Genomic DNA, 25,567 nt, shown 5'->3' with positions numbered 1-25,567 from the left:
TCCAGAGGTCCTTTCCAACCTCCACATTCCTTGATTCTGTGAAATGTGTTAATGGGAGATAGAGCTGGTGAGGGGCCTGGAGCACAGCCCTGTGAGGAGAGGCTGAGGGAGCTGGGGGTGTGCAGCCTGCAGAAGAGGAGGCTCAGGGCAGAGCTCATTGCTGCCTACAGCTACCTGAAGGGAGGCTGTAGCCAGGTGGGGTTGGGCTCTTCTGCCAGGCAAGCAGCAACAGAAGAAGGGGACACAGCCACAAGCTGTGGCAGGGGAGATCTGGGCTGGATGTTGTTAGGAAGTTGTTGGCAGAGAGAGTGATTGGCATTGGAATGGGCTGCCCAGGGAGGTGGTGGAGGCGCTGTCCCTGGAGGTGTTGAAGCCAAGCCTGCTTAGTGCCGTGGTCTGGTTGGTTGGGCAGGGCTGGGTGCTAGGTTGGGCTGGAAGATCTTGGAGGTCTCTTCAGCCTGCTCGATGCTATGGTTCTATGCCATGTGTGCCGCAGAGCGGTACTGCAGAATCGCAGGCTGGTGCGGGTTGGAGGGGACCGCTGAAATGCATCTAGGCCAAGCCCTGCAGTCACCAGGGCCACCTGCAGCTGGAGCAGGCGGCTCAGAGCCCCAGGCGGCTCAGAGCCCCAGGCGGGGCGCCGCGGTGCGCCCCGGGCACGGCGCAGCTCCCCGCCTCGCCGGCAGCGCCGCGCAGCTCCCACCGGCAGGGGGCGCAGCGAGCAGCTCCGCCCCCCCGCATGCGGCCGGCCGGAAGTGCAGGCGCGGCACGGGGGTGGGTGTGGCCGGAAGTGCGCAGGACGGGGAGCGGGAGGGAGCCGCCGGGGGGGGGTCGCCATTACGCGGAGCGGAGCAGAGCAGGCCTCGCCTCCCGCTGGTTGCGCTGCTGCCGCTAAGCGGGCCTGGGAATCGCGGCGCCCGAGAGCGGCGGGGCCCGGCCCGGCCCCCGCCGCCATGGAGGAGAAGGGTTTCGCCAAGGAGCTGGATCAGTGGATCGAGCAGCTGAACGAGTGCCGGCAGCTGAGCGAGAGCCAGGTCCGCAGCCTCTGTGAGAAGGTGAGTGAGGAGCCCGGGGGGCCGCGCCGGCCTGGGCCCGCCGTCTTCGCTGGGGCCCGGTGCTGACGGCAGGGGACTCCCTGCCTGGGGGTTGCGATCCTTCGCCCGTGCTGCTGGGGGGCTGAGGGCAGAGCGAGCCGAAAACGGCAGTGGGAGTGTGGGGGGTGATGACAGTGGGAGTGTGGAGGGTACTGTGACGGGGAAGACAGGCTTGCTGCTCCTTGCTGTGCGACCGTGGTGCTGCCTGTGTTATAGCTGACGTCGAGAGGCCTTTTGGCAGGACGTTTCACGTATAGAAGATACCGCGGTTGTATGATTTTTTTCGGACATAACTCCTCAACAGGGCGATTTTTGTCTTTGGGCTTTGGAAGGCACAGAGGTGGTGTTTACAGGGAGAAGTGTGTTCCCTGTCTTTGAGAGGCTTCACGTTGTGCTTCTCCCTTTCGTCTTGTAGTGTGTAGTAGCCACATACTAAAAAGTCAACCCTTAATCAATGAGGAAACCTTCTGACATGTGATGTGTAATCTAGGAAAGCAGGAGGGGGGAAGAGATAAGCTGTAATACCGACCTAAACAGAGGTTACAAGCTGCTGAGGGAGACAAAAATAGAACAAGAAGTGGTTGGATCAAGGACACCACCGTCTGCTATTTTGGACTGTGGTTTGGACAGTCCTTTGGCAGTTCCCGTTTGGACTTGTTAAGTGCTGACTGTTACGAGCCTTGTGTATGTTTGAGTTTTGCTTTTTTTTCCATCAGGAGAATGATCTTTAGGCTTGTGTTGGATTTTATCTGAGAAGTTAAATACCTCTGTTTGAGCACGCCCTCAGCACTGACATCTCTGTTAGAATTTTCTTTGGACTTGGTACGATGTGAAGGTTAAAGAATTCAAGTAGTAACCGAGGTAGTAACAAAGATGATTTTATTTGTTGTGCAGCAGGTGGTCCAGAGCAGCTCTCAGCTTCCTTTGCTGGTTGGACTGATAGTTATCAAGGACAGAGAGCAGAGCAGTTAGGTTGGTGTTACCTTCAGTGTCATATGGCTCGTGGTGAACTTGGCATTGTCACGTTATTACCTGCATGCCTCACTTGCTTCTCTCGGGAGAGCAGTGTGTTTTCAGATGCCTGCTCATGGCAACACGTTTTGGCCAGTGGCTGACCATTTCAGGGCCAGCTTCAGAAGATGCAGATGTTTCCTTCTGTCAGATCCTTGGTAGATGTGAAGAGTAGCGAGGGTCCGTGCTGCAACCTCGTGACATGCCAAGAGTGCTCATCGGGAAAATAGCTGCTTGTGTAAATGCCACAGGCAGAGGCCATGCAGGACTCCAGGCTCTGGTATTCTGGCGGATGTTTTCACTGGTGGTCCTGACATCTAGCTAGCCCCCACCTAGCCTTTTTTTACCTTCCCCTTTTCCTATTTGTATTCCGTGCTGGGGTTGGCCATTTGTGTTATGACTCTTTCTCCAGAGCTCCATCAGTTCAGAGGGAGCATGGTGACAAGAACTGCTGCTGCAGCAGGGACTAACAGCAGTGGCTCGAAGAGTAGATATATCTTAAAGAGTGAGTAAGAGCTTGTTGTGTGTCTACTGTCTCCTGCATGAGGCCCAGATAATAAGCCTGAAAGAATTTATTAGTGTGATCTGTGTCCTGTTCCGAGCATTGTTGGTTGGGAACTGCTGTTTGAACCAACAAGCTGTTGCAGAAAGCCATTTGCCTTCTTCCCTGGCTGTGTTGTTAATCAAGGAGCTGCGGCTGCTATGTTTAGAGAAGCTGGAGGACAGTGCCAGCAGACTGTATCTGTGCATCAGGGCTGGCACAGTAAATAGGGAGAGTGGCAGCTCAGCCACCACGCTGCATCTGGAGTTAGGGTGTCTGTCATACAGGTGACAGGTAGGAGCCTTGAGCCTGTGGTGTGTGATGTGAAAGGCATGTCCTGTCACTGTACCTTCCTCCTCAGGGCTGCTCCTAGGTGATGGAAACAGCTTGGGTGTGAAGTAAAGACTCTGTGTTGCTCCTACTTGGCTTCCTCCTTAGCTTTTGGGGAGTGGTTGTATCATCCAGGTGGTGATACATAAACCTTTGGGTGTGCAGGCTTGCTCTTGGTGTGAAGCAGCCCTACCAGATAGCTGCTTTAGTTTGTTTCCTTGAGGTACTATTTGGACAAACCCACACCAGCCTTGTCTTGCTTCTTTAGCACCGCTTTTCGTGCAGCTGATTTCTAAGAGGCCAAGCACAACAGTACCTCTGGCCTCAGGTTTAAATTTGTGGAAGAGTTTGGTAGTAAAATTAATAAAAAAGGTTTAAATCAAAATGAGGGAGGGGATGAAACCCAAAGGAAAAAAAACCCAGACTTGCCTCTGTGGGCTGTTCTGGATTTTAATTGCCGGCAGTAATGAGAGAAAGATTTGACGTAGCTAAACAATTCTGTACTCTGAAAGGGCTTGAAATTTGCACCTGTAAAAATCCCTTTCTGTCTTCACCTGCCCAGTTACGACATCATTTTGGCAGCTAATCAGTCTTGTGTTCTTCATGCAAGTTAATCAAGATGTCATCTCAAGACAGCATGAGAATACTTGTTTCTTGTTGTGCTGGTATTTAAAATGAAATCTAGCTAAAATCCTAAAGACTTTTAAGGGGTGGCAGAAGGACAAGCAATTACGGTCACTGCTGGAGCTTGTAGACACAAGCAATGTTCCAGCATGTTGGGAAAACATGCCTAGGATGTTTTCCATCTCATACTACTTCTCTTAATATCATGGGTTTAGCCTCTTCTTTTATGGCAGAAAGCTGTTAAAACCTTTCCCCTGCTGTATTTCCAACCTGTATTTTGGACATCTGAAGTCAAGCTTAAAATGCCATGAAGCTGGATTCACTTAATAGGAAGTGCTCCCAGCTTTGGATGTGGAAATCTCTGAGTACTTGTGTTTTAAAGTTCAAGGCAGGTCAGTAAATGAATTCCAGTTCAGGTGAGGGAGTTCAGAGCCATTTTGCTTATTCCAGGGGAAAGAGCTTTTCACCAAGGTAATAAAAAGGGCTATGAAAGAAGGCAAGGAAAATGCTGTCTCTTTAAATTAAACCCAGGCAAGCAGCCATCCATAACCGTCTCTGCCTTTGTACCTTCTTTTTTCAGTCCTTGTTCTTTGGATGTGTAAGAAAGGTTACAGTCTGGTTGCTGTGAGCAGCTTGAGAGCTTTGTGTTGTGAAGTGGTGGGAGGGGAAGGATTCTAATGGCTAATGAAGGCTTGCATTTATTGTACAGTTATTGAATGGTTGTTGTCAAGTGATTCTAGCAGGAGCCAGTTGCTGCTGTAGAGAGTTTTGCACCTACTGGCACAAACCTGTGATGCTTCTGCCCTCTGAGATCATTTCAGCTAAGACTAATGTTAGGAGAATGAGTTAGCAAGCTCCTCTGCACTAATTGGGGAAATTAGTATGAGTGATGGAGCCAAGTAGCATCCTGGACGGAGTTCAAACCATGAAATTCCAAGTGTTGTGTTGAGTCATGGCCAGGAATATTTCATCTCTCCAGCAATGACATTTTGGGATGTGCTGGCCCAGGTATCTCCAGGAGCACATGTGTACTTTGACAGTCCCAGGCATTCCTGAGGTTCCAGGTTCTGCTGCCTTGTGCTGAAGGGCAGGACAGCTCTGTCCCTCTGGATTTCATCTAATTTGGGTAGAATCTAGCTTGTTCTTGTTCAGACCAGGCTCATTGAGGTTTAATATCCTGAGCACACTTGTTGACATAGTAGTTTGATCTGATGGAGTGGCAGTTCTGTTGGATTTAGATCAGAGCTCTGTGGATCAGACTGAGCTTGTGGTGCAGAAAGTGAATCTCACAGGAGGTGAATTTCTGTGCTGTCAGAGGATCTTGTGTGCAGAGCCGGTATCTGGGGGCTTTTCTCTAGAGAAGGCATAGTGGTGAACATCTGCTTCCTGGCTGGATTGTAATGGTGAGATGGTTGATGGGGATTTGGTTGTGGGGATGAGTCCCCTGGTGATCATAACAGTGGTCTCAAAGCTGGTGGAGCAGCTCAGGTTTCAGCATGTTCATGGATTGTCTTCAAGCCCTGAGACCATTCAGATTTTTTCTGTGGGGACACCACAGTACATTATTGGGACATGCGTGCTCCAGCCTCCCGCCACATGGATTGAAGACTGGAGAGCAGTTTGTATTCCAGTCTACAAAGGTCACCTCCACAATCTAGAACTGGGAAAGAGAGAGGGATTGAGGTGATGAACAAGCTTACAGTTGACAAATAGTAATTTTGAGCAAAAATGTGGCAGTAGCTGTGCTTAATGGAGGTTTATGTCATAAAAATACCTAAAAACTGCTGCTCTTTGCTCTGACTTGGGTAAGGTTTTCATCCAGAACAGCTGGGACATGTGCTTAGGAAGCTGACCAATGTTAGTTGCCGTTTTCTAAAGCAAAGGTACCTATAACATGACTTTAAATCATAGGTATTGAACAGCCATCTTCGTGATGGTAATGCAGGGCAGCTTGCTTGCTTGCATCAGAGTCTTTTGTCCTTGGTTTTGTTTCTTTAAGTAATTTTCCCTTAGCATTAGCTTTGCACAGTGAAATCTGCAATCACCGCACCAGTTACTTGCTGCATTTCTGGGGTGTTTTTAATGATGCTGAAGATTTTAGAGGTTTTATTCTGCATTAGGAAGTCACATGAGGCCAAGCCAAACTTGAGTGGCCAGCTCCCCTGCCTGATGTGCACCAGCTCTACAGTGTTAAAATAACAGACTGAGTCTATTGCTGTGCATATATGTTTGTCTACATAGTAATCTAAAATAGGCTATGCAGGAACAGCTGGCAGCCAGATTCAGAAGCTGCTGCTCCCCAGCTGCTAGCTCCTCCTCTCTCCTGAAAGGAAACTTCTAGAGTCTCCTAGTACCAACATTTCAGGATTCAGGCTGGCTCACCTTCCTGGGATGCATTTAACAGGAGTATGTTTGGCCTATCATTGTACAAAAGAGGCTTTTCAGGATGGTTTTTCCAGGCAGGTCAGAGAGGTAGGGAGTGGCAATGTGGTTGAAGTATCTATACAGTGTCCTGCGTCTTGTCCCCAGAGGCTTGAAGTAAGTGTGTTGCTTTCTACGCATCTGGGAAGGGAGCAGTATACTTGATAGGAGAAGGCAGAAAGCACCTCATAGCTTTTGTGGTTCAGTTAGCTCCAGGTTACAACAAAATTCCATCTGTTGCTTTGTGCAACACTCAGAGCAGCTGTTCTGTGGATGTGTTTTATATTTGTCTCTCCCAGAGGGTAGAAGCTCTCAAAAGGTGCTATAGATGCTTTTAAAGACACTTGAACAGAATTTAAGTACTGCTGTTGCACTGAGAGATGCAGCACATTCAGCAGTTTCCAGTCAGTTTAGATCCCACACCATCAAGTCCATGTGCAGGATATGTCTTTGAGAATGAGGGTTGCACCCTCGCATTGTGTGCTGTCCAAGGGGCATGCCAGATGCTGTCCAAGCCCTTCATTGCTTGGGTTTTAGTTACTCTTTCCCTAAAAGAGGCAAGGCAGCTAGCACAGAGTCACAGAGTGGTAGGAGTTGGAAAAGTCTTCTGAAGTCCCAACACCTCTGTCAAGGCAGCATCATTTAGAGAAGGTCACACAGGAACATGACAAGGTGGGTTTAGAATGTCTCCAGAGATGGAGACTCCACCACTTCTCTGGACAGCCTCTTCCAGTGCTCTGTCGCCCTTAAATGAAGGAACTTTCCCCTCATGCTTAGATGGAACTTTCTGTGTTCACATTTGTGCCTGTCACGCCTTGTCCTGTTACTGGGCACCACTGAACATAGCCTGGTGCCATCCTGCTGCCACCCACTCTTTAAGCACTAATCCGCATCAATGAGATCTCCCTCAGTCTGCTCTTCTTTGGACTAAAAAGCCACAATTCTCTCAGCCTTTCCCCATCAGTGATATTCCAGTCCCCTCAGCATCTTTGTAGCTCCTTGCTGCAGCCTTTCTAGCAATTCCGTGTCCTTGAACCAGGGAGTTTGAATGTGAACGTTTTGGAGCCTACTGAAGGTGTCCTCAGCAAGCAGCCTCTTCCTGGTAGCAGTGGGTGAGAGCTGCATCATGGTGAGCTGAGGGAGCTGGTGATTTGGCTATTCATCATTGTCTGCTGGTGCCTCTTCAGCACTGGTGATCCTTCATCCCTTTTGTTCAGAGCGGACTGAGCCTGTCTGTGGGTGTTCTCTGTGCCTCAGATGTGCCTGGAGTGCTGATCTGCATCGGTTGATGAGCTGGAGGCAGCAAACCAAATGTGTCATTTGCAGATAGGCTCCATTGCATGGCTTGTAATTAGCGGAGGAACTGCTGGGTGTAGAGGAAGAGCTGACTAAAGCCAGGGATGTCATCCCTCCATCTGTGGTCATTTTGATGCCATCTGGGTACAGCCAGGGAGGCTGGTTGTGGCTCCATATGTTTAAGTTGCCTCTGACTTTCCTTTTTCAGTTCTCTGTGCCCTGCCTTTAGAAGTTGGTAAACTGTTGTGCTTGGAGAAGGATGGGAAATCTGGCAGGCAGGTGCCCTGAGTGAGAGATGTGCCATCTCCATATGCAGGGTGTTCTCTGCCAGGTTAGTGAAGGGAAGCTCAGGAATGTTTGTGCTCCTTGGTAGCTTAAGCAGGAAGAAGAAATCTACCCCAATATAAGGGAAATGGAATTGTTAGTTCCCATGTGTTCTGGAAACCTGTGGAGAAGGTTCCCTTTCCTGACATAGGGCTCTGGTCATCTTGCCAATGATCAAGATGAGGATGATGAAAGGACTTGAACATGTCTTCTGTGAAGAAAGTCTGGGCAACCTGGGGCTGTTTAGTCTTGAGAAAAGAAGGCTGGGAAAGGATCTTATCAATGTCTATAAATATCTGAGGGGTGGCTGTTAAGATGAAGGTGCCAGGCTCTTTTCAGTGGTGCCCAGTAATAGCACAGGGAACAACAGGTACAAGATGGAACACAGGAGGTTCTGCCTCAATATGAGGAGAAAATTCTGTACTGTGAGGGTGCTGGAGGCCTGGAGCAGGCTGCCCAGAGAGGTTGTGGAGTCTCCTTCTCTGGAGACTTTCAAAACCTGCCTGGATGTGTTCTTGTGTGACCTGCTCTAGCTGGTTCTGCTTTGGCAGAAGAGTTGGACTCGATGATCACCAGAGATCTCTTCCAGTCCCTACCTCTGTGATACAGTCTGAAGGCGCAGAGCTGAGGCAGTCCTCATACTGGTGTTTGCCGTGGTCCTTTCTTGGCAGAGTAACCCTGCTCAGCTCATCTGGTGCTGTAGTGGTTGCCCAGCATTTCTGCAGATGAGCCACTTAGTCATGGACAGCCTTCCCTGGCATCATTTCTGCTCAGCAATCACACTAGGAGCTGGCTCTGTTGCTGTGGCGCTAATACAGTGTTGGTGATGCCGTTTCCATGGCATGGACCTGCTGCTGCCAGATCCTAGGCTTGGGGGAGCTCAGTGTGGAGTTTGTGGGTGTGCAGCAGCAGAGAGGGAAGCCTGAGGGATCCCAGGGGAGGAAGGCAGTGAGGAGCAGCTGTCAGTGCTGGCACAAGAGCTGTTCCAGTCTGCTGCTGTGTTGCTGGTGAAGGTGGCAATGCGAGTGGCTCCACATGGCTGTGGGGGATGGAGAGCAACCCACTGAGCAGCTGAGATGTCGTCAGACCAAAACATAGCGGGGGGAGCCTTTGTGTAAGGATGGCCTGCAAGTCAGGTGACTTAGAGAATCACAGAATTGTTTGGATTGGAAAAGGCCTCTGAGATCACTGAGTCCAGCTATCAACCCAACACTATCATGGCCACTGAATAACGTCCCCAGGTACCATGGCCATACGTTTCTTGAACACCTCCAGGGTTGGTGACTCCACCACCTCCCTGGGCAGTCTGTTCCAATCCCTGACAAAGAAAGTTTTTCTAGTCTCCAAATTAACCCTGCCCTTGCACAATTTCAGGCCATTTCCTCTTGTTCTGTCACCTGAAACTAGGGAGAAGAGACCAGCCTCCACTTCAGTCCACTTTCCTTTCAGGGAGCTGTAGAGAGCAAAGAGGTCTCCCTCATCTTCTCCAGGCTAAACACCCCCAGTTTCCTCAGCTGATCCTTACCAGCCCTGTTCTCCAGACCCTTCACCAGCTTGGTTGCTCTTCTCTGGACACTCTCTAGCACTGTAATGTCCTCCTTGCTCTGTCCTACTTGTGGAAGTATCAAATAACTTCTAGGTTGATGTGTTCTTTGCTGAAGCAAGTTGTCCAGAAAACTGTAACAGTTGCCTGAGTGGTGGGTGCTAACTCTAATACTGCTATCCTGACAGCAGACAGCAAGCATTGACTCGCCTCTGTCCATGGCAGTTCCACACTGAACTGGTGCTGACAGGACATGCAGGACTGAGGGGACAGCAGTGGTTCCCCGGGTGAAAGCGTCTAGGTAGCATCATGAACAGCACTTGACTATGTCAGGCAGAGTGCTAAGTGCTGCTGTAGCTCACAGAGCTGAGTGGTGGTGAACACGCAGATGGAGAAATCTGTCAAAATCTGTGTGTTGAGAAAAAAATCAGCTGTGCTTAAGAAGGTGACATCTGCCCATGATACTCAGCAGAGAAGCACTTCATCTTTTCTGCTCTTGAGAAATGCTTGGAAGAAGCTCAGGATGGGGGAGGTCGTATATCCAGTGCAAGTTCCTGCTGCTTCATTTCAAGGGGAGGCTGGAAATTGACTTGTTTAGTTCCTTCTTTGAATCTGTTTGGCAGTGCTTGAGGTACAATCAGCTCTTCATGACTCGGCCTCAGTGGCAAACCTTGTTGTCATGGTACACAGGGCTTTGTGCCACACACTTTGTCTTTGCTCACCCATCAAGCTGGTTGGCCAGTGGAACAGTGGTCAGTGAAAGTAGGTTTCCAGGATGAATGCCCTTGAGTCACACCTTCACCTGCTCTTGGAGGAGCTTCCTAAGTTTTGGGTTGATGTTTTTTTTCTCTTTCTAGGCTAAAGAAATCCTCACTAAAGAATCCAATGTGCAGGAGGTACGTTGCCCTGTCACCGTCTGTGGAGATGTCCACGGGCAGTTCCACGACCTCATGGAGCTCTTCAGAATCGGTGGGAAGTCACCAGACACAAATTACCTGTTCATGGGCGATTACGTGGACAGAGGCTACTACTCAGTGGAGACAGTGACTCTTCTAGTAGCACTGAAGGTAGGGTTTGACAGCTCTTATACAACGTGATGGTCAGTGGGGCTGGAGCACCTCCCGTATGGGGACAGGCTGGTAGGGTTGGGATTGTTTGGCCTAGAGAAGAGAAAGCTCTGAGGAAACCTTAGAGCAGCCTTCTGGTACCTGAAGGGGGTTACTGGAGTGCTGGGAAGGGGCTTCGACAAGGGCTTGTAATGACAGGACGAGGGACAATGGGAGACTGAGACTGGAGATTAGGAAGAAATTATTGACAATGAGGATGAGGAGACACTGGAACAGGTTTCCCAGGGAGGCTGTGGATGCTCCCTCCCTGGAGGTGTTCAAGGCCAGTTTGGATGAGGCCTTCAGCAACCTGGGCTAGTGAAATGTGTCCTTGCCCATGGCAGGAAGGATTGGAACTGGGTGATCTTGAAGGTCCCTTCCAACCCAACCCATTCTATACATCTATGGACAAAACTGCATTTCTGGGGAGGTGTTCAAGTATTGCTCCTTGTGTCGATGCCACCACTGGCTTGAGCTCAACGGGTATAAACTGAAAGGCATTAATGGACAGGTGCTGTTGAATAACAGCTGCTTGCAATACCTGTTGAGGTTTCTTTTTCACGTTGATGGGACAGTTGTGGTGTTAAAGAGGAGTCTCTGTGTCCGTAGGTGCGTTACCCAGAGCGCATCACCATCTTGAGGGGCAACCATGAGAGCAGACAGATCACACAAGTGTATGGCTTCTACGACGAGTGCCTGCGCAAGTACGGCAATGCCAACGTCTGGAAGTACTTCACAGATCTCTTCGATTACCTTCCGCTCACAGCTCTAGTAGATGGCCAGGTAAGCTCTGCACAGCTCTCTGTTCTCTGCCCTCTACATGAACAGTCTCAAACAAGCTTCCTTAACTTGTGACCTGAGTGTTTTTAACCCCTTTGCACTTCTTGTGGATCTGGGAAAGAATTTAGGAAGGTGTTAATGTGAGTCGATGGTGTGGGGAGGTTGTTGATTTTGCCACCAGAGGAATGGGCAGAGCATTGCCCGTGTGGTTCATTCTAAATGAGCACTCAACAAGTGGGGATCCCTCACACCCATTAGATGCAGGCCAGGTTCATAGAAACACCTGGTTGGAAGAGACCTGAGGTCGTCCAGTCCAGCCACAACCCAACATCTCCCTGTACGCAACTGTTAGACCATGTCCTTAGGCTCCTTATCCAAACATCTTGTAGACACCTGTAAAGGTGGTGACTCCACCACCTCCCTGGACAGCCTGTTGCAGTGCCCAGTGACCCTTTTGGTGAAGAAATTTTTTCTGGTATTCAACCTAATCCTCCTCTGGTGCAGTTGGAGGACATTTCCTGTCATCCCTTGAGGCAAGATCTCCTCAAAACAGAAGGCTTGGGTGTCTTTGCTGTGCAAAGTGTGTGCAAAGTGCAGTCTTTTTCTTTCCTTCAGTTTGTTTTCTCTGCTGTGAAGGCGAGATGGCTGTAGCTCTAAAGAAATCATAACAGTGAAACCAAACCATTTTCTGAGCTCAGTCTTTGCAGAACAGTGTGCACTGAACAGATTGCTCTTGTTTTTTTTTTCCCTGACAGATATTCTGTCTCCACGGTGGCCTCTCTCCATCCATAGACACACTGGATCATATCAGGGCTCTGGACCGCCTGCAGGAAGTTCCACACGAGGTAAGAAGAAAAGAGATGCAGTTAACCACCAGTCTCACACTCAAGGGTAGCTGTTGGTGGAAACCACAGATGTGGCCTCCCACTGGAACCCATTGAAGCAGTGAGACACTTGGTCACACAGCAGGTTATTGCCTTTCTGAGAGGTAAAGCAGATGAACATGCATTTGGGCAAAACACAAACCAGGTCAGTGTGATTTGATGACAGCAGTCCCCAGAAGCAGAACTGTGGGGTTCTCACAGCTGTTTTCACAGAATCACGAGATGTTTTGGCTGTCAGGCTGACTCAGAGAGCAATATTTGCCAGGGGGAGGTGTTTAATAACCTGCTTGTGAGCAGACAGCCCACACATGAGGCTGTGTTGTCACCATCCTTTCTTAGCCAATCTAGGCTGCTTCACCTTGTTTATCGCTTTCTGGGGGTAAAGAAACCACCTTCTCCCCTGGTAACAAATATCTGCTCATGGTGTGGTTGAGGCTTACAAATGGGTTTGAATGTTCCCTAATTAAACAAACTGCTTGTTCTACAAAGCAGTCCTTGCAAGAATGATGCAGCAAGGTCTGCCCAGACCTCCCAAAAGCCTGAACTTGGTTGTGTCAGTGACTCCCTGAGTTGGAGAGCTACCTAGTGGGACATCTCCCTGTAGTTAGGTGTAATGATTGTATTGTTGCTCTGAGGTTTTCCCAGTCCTGTGTGCTGGCATCTGGCTGCCGTGAGGACCTCCATGTGCAGTCAGTGTGGTCCCTAGCACAGAGGCCAGATCAATGGGTGGGAAACTGCAGCAGACTTGGATAAATGCTGGAGTGTCTTTGCTGCTCAGCAAGAAAAGCTGCTGAGCTTCATTTGCGACTGTCAGATGTACACTAGGATGGATTTTAATATGCCAGGTCCAGCAGCAGACTGTTCAGAAGGGGAGATTAAATGATTAATGCTCTGCCAGAAGGGCTTTACGTCAATCTCTGGAACAGTGAGTTCAGCTCCTCTGGGCTGGTTCTTCCTTTCATTTATTGCAACTTGGTGGCACCAATGAACATCCTTGGACCTACAAAGCTCACCTGGCTTTTTTTACTACGCTATGCAAGTCATGATTAAGGGCCTGGGTCTGCTGTCTGTGTACGTCTGGCTGGTTGAAATGGTGAACAGTGTGTGTGGAAGGGGAGGTGGGGACAGTAGAAGCAGCTTTTTGTGGCAGCCTTGCTAGTGCCCTAACGCTGAACTTGATCTCTCAAAGGGTCCCATGTGTGATCTGTTGTGGTCGGATCCGGACGATCGCGGCGGCTGGGGGATATCCCCACGTGGTGCTGGCTACACCTTTGGACAAGACATTTCTGAAACATTTAACCATGCCAATGGTCTCACACTGGTCTCCCGTGCTCACCAACTTGTCATGGAGGTAGGGCAAGAGATCTTGCTGGGGCTAGCAAAACAGAGATGCTGATGGGTGTCATTTCTGTGAGACTTTGCATAAGCTGACACCTAAGTGTTGTGCAGGTAAAGGCTGAGAGACCTGGGGCTGTTAAGTCTGGAGAAGAGAAGAATGAGAAGGAATCTCATGAATGTTCATAAATACCTGAGGAGTGGGTGTCAAGAAGGGGCCAGACTCTTTTCAGTGGTGTCCTGTGATAGGATGAGGAGCAGTGGACACAAACTGGAACCCAGGAAGTTCTACCTCAACAGGAGTGTGATGGTTTGGGTGTTCCCCCACCCCCCTACACTTTAGAAATCACCCAGACCAGACTCAGCTGGCTCTGGAAATATGAATGAAGCTTATATTTACAGCCAGCACAATATACAAGCAGATATTTACAGTATATACAACTATATACAGAAATAGACAAGGTAAAAGGTAATACAGAAACACAACAGCCCTCCCAGAAACATGAGTCCCCAGGAGGGGCTCTCAATCACCCCTTCACCTTCCCCCTACCCCTCTCAACCTTACCCCAGTCCCAAGGAAGAGTGGAGGTTCGGTCAGGGGGGTTAGGAAGCAAAGTGGATTAGAAAAGAAAATGGAGGGTGAGGTTAGAGAGTGAGATCCATCTCGGAGCTTGCCAGCAGCAGAGGAGAAGAGTGCCTTATCTATGTTTTGCTTTTATTCTTCTACATCTCAGCAAGCCTATGAGTGAAGTAGACATCACCATTGTTTTCCTTCCACAGCTTGTAATCTAGTTCTTCTCACCAAAACACTCTAGCTTATTTCAAACTAGCACAAGGAGGAAAAACTTCTTTGCCATGGGGGTGCTGGAGCCCTGGAGCAGGCTGCCCAGAGAGGTTGTGGAGTCTCCTCTAGAGACTTTCAAAACTCATCTGGATACGTTCCTGTGTGACTTGCCTTAAGTGATCCTGCTTTGCCAGGGGGATTGGACTGGATGATCTCTGGAGGTCCTTTCCAACCCCTACCATTCTGTGATATCAAAGAAGGACTTTAATTACCTGAAAAAAAATTTGTGCTTTGATCCATGATGTAAATCAGAGGATATTCTGCCCTTTTTTCCCCTCCTTCTCCAAGCAAATCACCAAAGGGTCCCTGTCACAGCCCATTTGTGGAACAATAATCTCCTTACACCCTGACTGCTCTGCTTAGGCTGCCTCTGCATTAAGCAGGCTGTCCTGTAATGCTCAGCAGTCAGATGTGATGAGGATTAAGCCATCATTTGGGCTGGGAATGGACTCTTCTGGTCTTGCTGGAGAAATGCCATCTGGGTCAATGGAGCAGATGTATTTTAAAATCCAGTTCAAGTGGATCTCATAAGTAGCACTGTGTGTCACAAGTCTCTGGCATCCAGCAGGCAAGTTCTCATGCTGCTGGACAAAAGCCTGAAGGCATACCTAAAAATCTGGAGGAGATATATGTGGGAGGTTGGGAAGAAATTCTTGGCAATGAGGGTGGGGAAACACTGGAACAGATTGCCCAGGGAGGATGTGGATGTCCCTCTCTGGAGGTGTTCAAGGCCTGGTTGGATGAGGCCTTGAGCAACCTGGGCTAGCGGGAGGTGTCTCTGTGTCCCTGCCCATGGCAGGGTGGTTGGAACTGGATGATCTTGATGGTCCTTTCCAACCCAAACCATCCTGTGATGCTATGAAACACAGGAGTGACAAAGGGCTGAGCTCTAGGTGGCTGAAGATGGCTTTGGTGGGTGGCTGCCTCTTGTTCTTGTGACAGAGGTCTCCTCGAAGGAATTTGGAAATAGTTATGAGAAATCTAGAGTTTCACAACATGAGGCAGGCTGAGGTTTAGAGTTTAACAAAGACCTTTTCTTCTTCCCTCTTTCTCTGGCAGGGTTACAACTGGTGCCACGACCGAAATGTGGTGACCATCTTCAGCGCGCCCAATTACTGTTACCGCTGTGGGAACCAGGCTGCTATCATGGAACTAGATGACACTTTAAAATATTCCTTGTGAGTAACTGCTGCTGTAAACTCTCCTCCTCACCACTCTTGTGTTGTGAGGAATGTCTCATCCTTCCCAAAGGGATTCTTTTCCTGAAAAGCCAGCTCAAACTACTCCAGAGTTACTGCTGCGTGCCCTACCTGCAGGAACATCTGAAAATAAGCAGAGAGTTAAGGTCTGAAAAGATTCTCTGAGGTGCAGCATTTTCTGGCTGTCTGCAGAGTTGGAGCCTCTCTGTTTTCTTAACCTTTCTGGTGGCCCAAGCTTGAGGGAGAGACTCAAAGCAGATTGATTTACCCATTTCTTTACATTTTCAGTAGCACAGCTTTGTGAAGGTGGGTGGAAGACTCTGAGCTGTGCATTCAGCTGAGTTTGTGCTAAAGCAGCAGTGAGCTGCTGAGGCACTGGAACAGGCTGCCCAGGGAGGTGGTGGAGTCACCATCCCTGTGGGTGTTTAAAAGATGTTTGGATGAGGAGCTTAGGGACAGGCTGCAACAGGTGCGTACAGGTTATGGTTGGACTTGATCTTAAGGTCTTTTCCAACCAGGAAATTCTCTGAGGATTCTCTGAGGTGCTGATTCTGAGTGATGTTCTGCCCAGAGAGGTTATGGAGTCTCCTTTGAGACTTTTCCTGCCTGGATGCATTCATGTGTGACCTTCCCTAGGTGACCCTGCTGTGGCAGGGGAGTTGGACTTGATGATCTCTAGAGGTCCCTTTCAACTCCTAACATCCAATGATTCTATGATAGGCAGCATTTCCACCAGCTGCTGAGTTTTCACTCCCACAGAGGCTTGTTTTGGGACCTGGAAAGTTTTATGTGGAAGTATCTGGGATGAGTACAGTGCCAGAGAATGAAAGTCGTCTCTGGGGACACTCAGGACCCATCTGGATGCATTCCTGTGTGACCCACTCTAGGTGATCTTGCTGTGGCAGGGGCATTGGACTTGATCTTTTGAGGTTAGTCCCAACCCCTGCCACTCTGTGATTCTATGACAGCAGCAGGAGAGCTTAGTATTGTGGCCCTGAGAACCACCTTGTTGAGAAGGGCAAGTGACCCTTTGTTCTTCCCCACAGCCTCCAGTTTGACCCAGCACCTCGTCGTGGAGAGCCTCATGTTACCCGTCGCACCCCAGACTACTTCCTATAAACCTGACCTTAGCAGAAGGAAGGACACCTGGCATTGGAAAGGAGCAACAATACTGACACCTTCCTGTGAGAAATCAGGGTTCGTCTCAACTTCAGCAGCCCCATCGTGGACCAAAACGTGCCATACCGAGGATGAAGAGCGCGCAGCACAACTTGAGACTGAATTCCTTCCACCACTCTCTCTTTCTCTCTCTGCCCTCCTCCCATCAGCCCAACACAGTCAGTTTGCCTGCTGTATTCGTAGTCATTGGTTTTGGTTTTGGTTTTGGTTTTGGTTGGTTTTATTTCTTTCCTGTTTTTTTTTTTCTTCTGGACTGTTCAGAGAGGAAAAGGTAACTCTTATAACAACACCTCCATCTCGCTTCTTTGTACATTTCTAGTTCTAGTGATTAACTGGCATGACTTTAGAGTCTGGTTTTGAGGGAAATGCACACTAACTTCTTTCCCCACCACTCTGTTATTTTATTGAAAGCCCAAGTGACTTAACTGGAGAAAGGAAGCAATTCCTGCTTGGGAGTACGTTGTCATAACACAGAAAAAAGCCTTCCCCTTTTTAGCTCCATTCCCGTTCTGTGTTGATCCTGCTTTTTAATTTCTTTTTGTGTCGTTTTGTTTGGTTTTTTGTTATCTTCCCCCCCCCGCCCCGCCCGCCGCCCTCTCCCCTCTGTATATTTGTCCTGGAAGTGCTTGCAGATCCTCCTCGCTGTCCCTGAACCAATAAACTTGCCATTGTCTGCCCCAAGCTGGCTGTGCCGTGCTGGGGGCGGGCCCTGGGTGTGGGAAGGGATAGCCCCGGGGCGGGGCGGAGCGGAGCGGCGCGGAGCGGCGGGGCGGGACTGGCCGAGCCCTGCAGCCATGGCGGCGGCTGCCTACGAGCTGCTGGTGCTGGGCGGTGGGTCCGGGGGGCTGGCGGGGGCTCGGCGGGCGGCGGAGCTGGGAGCTCGGGTCGCCTTGGTGGAGCCGCACCGCTTCGGTGGTACCTGCGTGAGTCTTGGGGCGCCTACGGGAGGGGAGATCCCGTCCCGGGGCGGGAGTGGGGACGGATCAAGCTGGGCCCGTTCCCCCCGGGGCTGCTCCCGGGGCTGGCCGCGGCTCTCATAATCCGCGCTGGGCGGGTCCTGGCGCTCACGGGGCTAGTTTTGATTGCCTCGGGACAGGTCCCGGTTCGCCTCGGGACAGGTCCCGGTTCTCCGGGGCAGACTGCGGCTCCCTCAGGGCCTGTACCTGTTGCCCCGACATAGGTCTCGTCTCTCTCGGGGCTACTCCCGGTTCCCCCAGGGCAGGTCTCGGTTCGCCTTGGGAGAGAGAGGGCCTGGTTCTCCGGGGCTGGTTCCCGCGGGATTAATCCCTGTGCCCTCCCGAGCTGGTATCGGTTGTTCCGGAGCTCCTCCTGGTTTCTCCTCGTCCTTGGGCCGGCCTCGGCTGCCCTGAGGGCCCTCAGTGCGGGGAGCCGAAGGGCAGGAACCGCAGGGTTGTGCAAGGACCTGCCTTGTCATGCTGAGTTGCTGCGAACAGACAGGTCAGATATGCCCCTTCATCCCTGGGCTGTTCCCCTCTTCCCTGGGTTGTTCTGGCTGTTTCCAGGCCGATAAAGGGATGGTGTGTCCTGGATCTGTGCAGCACGACTGCAAAGTCAGTTGCCCCTGGACTGCAGCACGGCAGGGCAGAGGGAGCTGCGAACGAGCAGATAAACCCAGACTTGTTCCCCAGGCAAGCCGGGGACAGGCTTCTAGTATCGTGCTTTGAGCATTGTGGAAGAGCTGCCTGCCTGGGAGCAGGCGTTTGGGAAAGGGGCAGCAAACAGCCTTCTTCAAGCCTCTCTGAGACGGTCTGTGGCTGCCCGCCTCGCGTTTGCAACCCAGGCACCTTCCGTGTTCTCCGTCGGGGAAGCCAAGCAAAACCACAAGGCGCTGAGGCACCAGAGGCAACTTACAACCAGCTCTCTTTCCCCAGAAACCCATCATTCTGCCTTTGTTTGCTGGGGCAGGGAGCTGGGGTTTGGTGCCAGCCCGGGGTGGGACGCGCTGCAGAGCGTCGCCTTTGCGAAGGTGAAGCCTTAGCGCTGACATTTGCTCTCGGTTCCCTCTAGGTCAATGTCGGGTGTGTGCCGAAGAAGGTAAGGGTGCTGCTTCCGTCGCTGCTCCGGCCTCACCTTGCCCGTGGGCTGGGTTTGCTGTGGGTGCCTGCCAAGTCATGGGGAGGTGCTGGCATGGGGAGGAAGGAGTGGGGAGGTGGTTGGAAGTCCGAGCCGTCAGGATCAGAGGTTAGTTTGGGTTGCAAGGGACCTTTAAAGGTCATCTAGGCCCACCCCTCTGCAGTCAGCAGGGACAACTTCAACTAGAGATGCCAGGAAGCCCTCAGACCTGTGTCCCACAGGCAGGGGTGCAGCACGGGGAGGTGTGGCCAGCTTGTCCTCGGATCAGTCTGGGCTTGCTAAGCTGAGTGTGGTCTTCACGGGCAGGTGATGTGGAATGCAGCTGTCCATGCAGAGTTCATCCACGACCACGCCGACTACGGCTTCGAAACGCCCAGCGTTAAGTTCAGCTGGAGGTAGGTGTGGAAAGGAGCATCTCCCACTGTGTGTCCCATGGGAAGCAGCAGCAGGTCAGTGCTACGGCCCTGTGGTCTGTTCTTTGCCCCAAAGGGGTCCCTGTCCACTTGGAGGCTTGCCATGGACAGGTGCTGGTTTCATAGCTGGGATTCTTGCTGAGTTTTGGAAAGTCTGGGTGACAAATTGGCCTGGGGAAGAGGTTCCAGGACAAAAAGGGATGCAAGGAAGGCAGGCACAGGATCACAGAATGGTTGGAAAGGACCTCTGGAGATCATCAAGTCCAACTCCCACTGCCAGGGCAGGCTCATCTAGAGAAGTTCACCCAGGAGCAGGGATGGCCAGGCAGGTCTGGAAACCCTCGTGCCAGTGAGGAAGGCTCTAGGACTGCTCTATTTTGTGGTGTGGGTGTCAGGTGCCAGAGGGCCTGAGCTGGCTTTGGGTGAGCTCCGTGGGTGACAGGAGGTCCCTGCTCTGTTGCAGGACGATCAAGGAGAAGCGCGACGCTTACGTGAGGCGCCTGAACGACATCTACGAGAGTAACCTGAAGAAGGTGAGGACCTTCCATCCCATCAGCCAAGCAGGGAGCAGGTTCTGCTGGACTTTTGGCCACTTCTCCAGCCTTAACAGGTGTCCTCTTAAGTGTGGGAGCCCTGGCACTGCTGGCTTACCTGCTCCTGTCACCCCTCCAAGGCTCACATCGACATCATTCGGGGCTATGGCAAGTTCACCGCAGATCCTGAGCCCACCATCGAGGTGGATGGGAAGAAGTTCACAGCTCCTCACATCCTTATAGCCACGGGTGGGCGACCAACTGTCCCTCCTGACAGTGAAATTCCTGGTGAGCCTCACAAAATTCCCAGGGGGAATTCCCCAGAGGTGTCTGGCAGAGCCAGGTCGGTGTTGGGAGGTGGAGGCAGAAGGTAAGTGGCTGGTGAGGGATGTGAAAAGGGTTTTGCTTTGCAGGTGCCAGCCTGGGGATGACCAGCGATGGCTTCTTTGAACTGGAGGAGCTGCCCAGGTAAAGTGAGACTCAACTCCCAGGTTGCAGAATGATAAAATGGGTTGGGTTGGAAGGGACCTTAAAGGTCACAGGCTCACAGGATGTCAGGAGTTGGAAGGGACCCAAGCAGATCATGAAGTCCAACTCTCCTGCCAGAGCAGGACCATACAGTCTAGCTCAGGTCACAGAGGAACACAGCCAGACAGGCCTTGAAAGTCTACAGAGGAGTCTCCACAGCCTCTCTGGGGAGCCTGTTCCAGTGCTCTGGGACCCTCACAGTAAAGAAGTTCCCCGTGTGTTGAGTTGGAACCTGCTGTGCTGCAACCTACATCCGTTGCTCCTTGTCCTATCCCTGGAAGAGCAGAGCCTGTCCCCCGGCTCCTGACCCCCAGCCCTCAGATGTTTATAGACATTTATCACATCCCCTCTCAGTCTTCTCTTCTCCAGACTAAGCAGCCCCAGGTCCCTCAGCCTCTCCTCATCAGCCATGCCCTCCTGTCCCCTAATCATCCTTGTAGCCCTCTGCTGGACCCTCTCCAGCAGATCCCTGTCCCTCTTAAACTGGGGAGCCCAAAACTGAACACAGTATTCAAGATGAGGTCTCCCCAGGGCAGAGTGGAGGGGAAGGAGAACCTCTCTTGATCCGCTGGACACACTCTTCTTAATACACCCCAAGATCCCATTAGCCTTGTCCACAAGGGCCAAGGTCATAGAATCATGGAATCAAGCAAGTTGGAAGAGACCTCCAAGATCATCCAGTCCAACCTAGCACCCAGCCCCATCCAATCAACCAGACCATGGCACTAAGTGCCTCATCCAGTCTTTTCTTGAAGACCTCCAGGGACGGTGACTCCACCACCTCCCTGGGCAGCCCATTCCAATGCCAATCACTCTGACAACAACTTCCTCCTAACATCCAGCCTAGACCTACCCTGGCACAACTTGAGACTGTGTCCCCTTGTTCTGTTGCTGGTTACCTGGGAGAAGAGGCCACCCCCCACCTGGCTACAGCCTCCCTTCAGGGAGTTGTAGACAGTAATAAGATCACCCCTGAGCCTCCTCTTCTCCAGGCTAAACAGGCCCAGCTCCCTCAGCCTCTCCTCATAGGGTTTGTGTTCCAGGCCCTTCACCAGCTTTGTTGCCCTTCTCTGGACACCTTCCAGCACCTCAACATCTCTCTTGAATTGAGGAGCCCAGAACTGGACACAGCACTCAAGGTGTGGCCTGACCAGTGCTGAGTCCAGGGGCAGAATAACCTCCCTTGTCCTACTGGCCACACTGTTCCTGATGCAGCCCAGGATGCCATTGGCTCTCTTGGCCACCTGGGCACACTGCTGGCTCATCTTCAGCTACTATCTATCAGTACCCCCAGGTCCTGCCATGGGCAGGGGCACCTCCCACCAGCCCAGGTTGCTCAGGGCCTTGTCCAAGCTGGCCTTGAATGCCTCCAGGGAGGAAGCATCCCTCCTGGGCAACCCGTTCCCATGTCTTGCTGCAGTGGCATCTGAAGATGCCATGAGCGGTGCCAGCTGATGGTACCCACACACAACATGGGCACTGCTTGGCAGGCACAGTGTCATCGTGGGTGCAGGCTACATCGCGGTGGAAGTGGCCGGGATCCTGTCCACGCTGGGCTCCAAATCATCCCTGCTGATCCGCAAGGACAAGGTAGTGCCAACAGCTGTCCCCAGGCGCAGCCACCAGGGGGAGCTGTTCTGGTCAGCAGCTCCCATGGGCTGCTAAATCAGACTCATAGAATGGGGAGGGGTTGGAAGGGACCTCTGGAGACCATTGAGGCCGATCCTCCTGCCCCAGGGCTCTCAGCCTTCCCTCACCACACAGGTGTTCCAGTCACTCATCATCCTCCTAGTGGACTCTCCCCTCAGCTCCCTGGCCCTCTTGAACTGGGGAGCCCATAACTGGACCCAGTCCTCCAGATGTGGTCACACCAGGGCAGAGCAGAATGGGAGGAGAACCTCCCTTGACCTGCTGGCCACACTCTTAGTGCACCCCAGGCGACCACTGGCCGCCTTGGCACGTTGCTGTGCCATGGATAACTTCTTGTCCACCAGGACTGCTGAGACAGTGCGGGCTCGGGAGGGTAGAAATGGTGCTGCAGAGGATGGTGGTATGGAGCTGGTGACTGTAGGGATGGCCTGGGGGTGGCAGATGGGGCAAGAGGAGGAGCATAGGTGTGGTGCCAGGAAGATTTTGGCAGCACCAACGTTCTGGCAGCCCTGCCTGCACCACGCCTCTGTCCTCCTCGGGCTTCAAGTTGTGACATGCAGTTAAAAACACAAAGGAGAACCAGGGGAGAACTGCAACATGAAGCACCCCAAACTTCTCTGAGCCTGGATGGGGTATGGTGGGCACAGGGGGCTGCCAAGTGGTGCCTTCACCTGTGGCAGCCCTTCATCTGATGAGGCTGGTTTGTCCCTGCTCAGGTCCTGAGAACCTTTGACTCCATGATCAGCTCCAATTGCACCCAGGAGCTGGAGAACACTGGGGTGGACGTTTGGAGGCACTCAAAGGTATGAGTGTGCCCGACAGCTGGTCCCATCCCTGAGGAATGCTGTCCTTCTGGGGGATGCTTTGGTGGCATCCCCTGGTTCTGGGCTGCTGTCCCTTCTTGCAAGGCAAGAGCCATCAGCACCTTCTCCCTCTGTGGCTTCTATTGCCCCCCACAGGTCAAGATGGTCACCAAGTCCCCTTCTGGGTTGCTGGATGTGACAGTGACCTCCTCGGTGCCTGGCCATAAGCCAGCAGAGGGCACGATCCGGGATGTCGACTGCCTGCTCTGGGCTGTGGGGAGAGAGCCCAACAGCAAGGACCTGGGCCTGGACCTGGTGGTGAGATGACAGCATGTCCCTTCCCTGCTGCTGCGAGGGTGTCCATGGGTCCCCAGGGTTCCCACAGGTCTCCAGGGGCCCTCTGGGTCTCCAGAGCCTAATGTCCCTCGTGGGCAGTGCTTGTCCCCTCTCTCCTGGCCCACATGCTGAGCTGGCTGCCGTTTGCCATGGCAGGGTGTGCAGGTGGACTCCCAGGGACACGTGGTGGTGGACGAGTACCAGAACACCACCAGGAGCGGGGTCTATGCCGTCGGGGACGTCTGTGGGCGAGCTCTCCTCACGCCAGGTACCAAGGCAGTGCCCCCAGCCCCAGCCCCTCGTGGCCGTGCCCTGGCTCAGGCTCAGCTCTCTCCCCGCAGTGGCCATCGCGGCCGGCAGGAAGCTGGCCCACAGGCTCTTCGAGGGCAAGCAGGACTCACGGCTGGACTACCACAACATCCCCACCGTGGTCTTCAGCCACCCACCCATCGGCACCGTGGGCCTCACTGAAGGTGAGTGCAGGCAGGACATAGTGTGGGGTGAAGGGGCTGTGGACATGGGGGCTCAGAGCTGCTGGTTTGGTACTTGAGCTAAAGCTCTGAGCTCCAGCGTGTGCTGTGAGCCTTGCAAGATGAGCTTTGGCTGCCTCTGTACATGCCACCTGTGCGTGGTGCATGTCCTCACGCCCCCCCCAACCCCGGGCTGTGTCTTCTGCTGCAGATGAAGCTGTGGCCATGCACGGCAGGGAGAACGTGAAGATCTACAGCACGTCCTTCACCCCCATGTACTACGCTGTCACCCAAAGGAAGGTGAAGTGTGTCATGAAGCTGGTGTGTGCTGGCAAGGAGGAGAAGGTGAGTGGAGGGGACGGAAGGGGCTGCTGGGCACTGCAGGGGAATGGTGGGGACCGTGGTTGGCTCCAAGTCTTGGGCTGGGATCCAGCTTCCCCATCGCCAAGCCCAGTGCTCAGCCTGGATGTTAAGGGTGCCGGGTGCCACCCACGGCTTGCGTTGTCCCCACAGGTGGTGGGACTGCACATGCAGGGGCTGGGCTGCGATGAAATGCTGCAGGGCTTTGCTGTGGCCATCAAAATGGGGGCCACCAAGGCTGACCTGGACAACACCGTTGCCATTCACCCCACTTCTGCCGAGGAGCTGGTGACAATGCGCTGAGGCGGTGGGCAGAGGCAGCCCTGGGGGCAGCAGCTGCAGCTGGGCCAAACGCGTTGTGTATGTCTTTAAAAGTGCCTTAATGTCAGAGGGTTGCCTGGAGGAGGTCCGGGAAAGCATCGTGGCTTGCTTTGGGGTGGGGAATAAACACAGCGCTGCCGGCACGCCTCTGCCGTTTGCTTTGTGGTGCCGAGTGCCGGCCGTGTGGGCATGGCAGGGTGGGGGCATGGTGCCTCCGCGCGGGTTGGGCAAGGCTCCAGCTTTACCCTCGGTGCTGCCGGAGGAGGTTTGGCCCCTGGCGGCCGCCGTTGTGCCGTCTCGCTTCCTGCCCCATTCACTGGTGCGCGGGCAGCGCTCGGCCTCGCCCTCCGCCCGGCCGCAGCCTTCGGGGCCATTCTCGCCCGGTAACGCTGCCCGGGGCCCCGGGACGGCAGCGGCGGGGCCAGGTAAGAAGCAGGCAGTTAGAGCCAGGGGCGGCAGCACGCAGCTGGGGCGGGAAAGACGGGAAGGGAGCTGCAGCGGCCGTCCCGGAGAAGCGGCGGGGCAGGGCGGGTGGGCAAACGCCGGTGCTCGGTCGGCCGCGCTAGCCGAGGAGCCGGCGCAGCCGCGGGCCTGGAAGTGCCAGCTCATGAAGGCAGAAGGTCCCCAGGCTGCCCCCTCTCAGTCCGCGCCATGAGCCGCCGCAGCTCCGCGGGCTCAGGGCAGCGCTGCCGGCAGCTGCGGGCTCAGCACCGGACCCAGCGCCTCGCCTCCGGCAGCGCCGCCCTCTGGCGGACAGGGGCAGCGTTGCTGGACGTGGCGCCGCCTCGTGGGCGTACAGTGGTACTGCAGCTCCCTCCCACGCCGGTACTGGCACCGCTAAGTGCTGCAGCGTGTGGCACACGCTGGCACCACGGGAGGAGGCGCAGAGACCCGCTCCTCGCTCACCTCCCGCTCACGGAGGTAAGAACACTCAGCACCGGCCTGTCTCACAGCCATGTGGGGCTCCCACCCACCAGGGAAAGGACACCTCAGTCACACTGAGTTGGGTTTGCAGTCAAACTTTACTGTGCTGCATGGCAAGACAGGACAATTAACACCTTGGATGACAATCTGTGTCCCTGCCACACCCTCCCCACAGTCAGCACTGCCCCAAAATGACCCCCCCCACCCCCCAATACCGAGCACCAGGGTTGCAGTTTGGTTTGCTGCAGGTTTTGCCTCGTTTTAAGAGGCAAACCAAGGCCACTTGCCTCAGGTAGTAAACATGGAGATGTTGCTTTTCCTGTTTTGCTCCACAGTAAGGTGGGGAACTGACCCCAAGCCTATAGGCCGGGGGAAGATGTTCCACATTGTTCCCACCCTGGCTGACACAGCCACCCGTCCATGTCAGCATGGGGGGATGATGTCCTCTCTGTGCTGCTGAAGGAAGTGTTGGGCTGCCCTCAGGGATGCAGCTGAGTCAGAGAAGACATGGAATGAGGACTCTGCACCAGCAGCACAGCCAGGAGCAAAGGTGAACTGGAGCCACTCCTCTTCCTCCTCCTCCCCCCCCTCACAAGAGTAGAAAAATACCAGTGTAACTTCTCA

General features: G+C 53.0%; 2 protein-coding genes across 2 annotated transcripts; both read left to right on the top strand.

Annotated features, from left to right (window-relative positions):
• The first annotated feature begins 796 nt into the window (after positions 1–796).
• On the top strand, positions 797–17,192 carry PPP2CB (protein phosphatase 2 catalytic subunit beta). Its single transcript, XM_064149742.1, has 7 exons — positions 797–1,055; positions 10,042–10,251; positions 10,900–11,073; positions 11,826–11,915; positions 13,144–13,305; positions 15,193–15,311; positions 16,379–17,192. Exons 1-7 carry the CDS (start codon positions 954–956, stop codon positions 16,449–16,451), a joined length of 930 nt encoding a protein of 309 aa, XP_064005812.1. The 5' UTR covers positions 797–953; the 3' UTR covers positions 16,452–17,192.
• A 98-nt stretch (positions 17,193–17,290) lies between these two features.
• GSR (glutathione-disulfide reductase) lies at positions 17,291–24,162 on the top strand. The gene is made up of 13 exons (XM_064149741.1): positions 17,291–17,434; positions 18,540–18,566; positions 18,912–19,000; positions 19,482–19,551; positions 19,692–19,839; positions 19,965–20,019; positions 21,570–21,669; positions 22,446–22,532; positions 22,689–22,850; positions 23,025–23,136; positions 23,210–23,341; positions 23,550–23,683; positions 23,852–24,162. The coding sequence occupies exons 1-13, from the start codon at positions 17,306–17,308 to the stop codon at positions 23,999–24,001; spliced, it is 1,395 nt and encodes a 464-aa protein (XP_064005811.1). The 5' UTR covers positions 17,291–17,305; the 3' UTR covers positions 24,002–24,162.
• Positions 24,163–25,567: the final 1,405 nt, after the last annotated feature.

Source organism: Pogoniulus pusillus, chromosome 10 (assembly GCF_015220805.1).
Source record: "Pogoniulus pusillus isolate bPogPus1 chromosome 10, bPogPus1.pri, whole genome shotgun sequence".
NCBI lineage: Eukaryota > Metazoa > Chordata > Aves > Piciformes > Lybiidae > Pogoniulus > Pogoniulus pusillus.
Note: the sequence above shows the minus strand (reverse complement) of the source record. Positions and strands in the feature narration are given on the sequence as shown.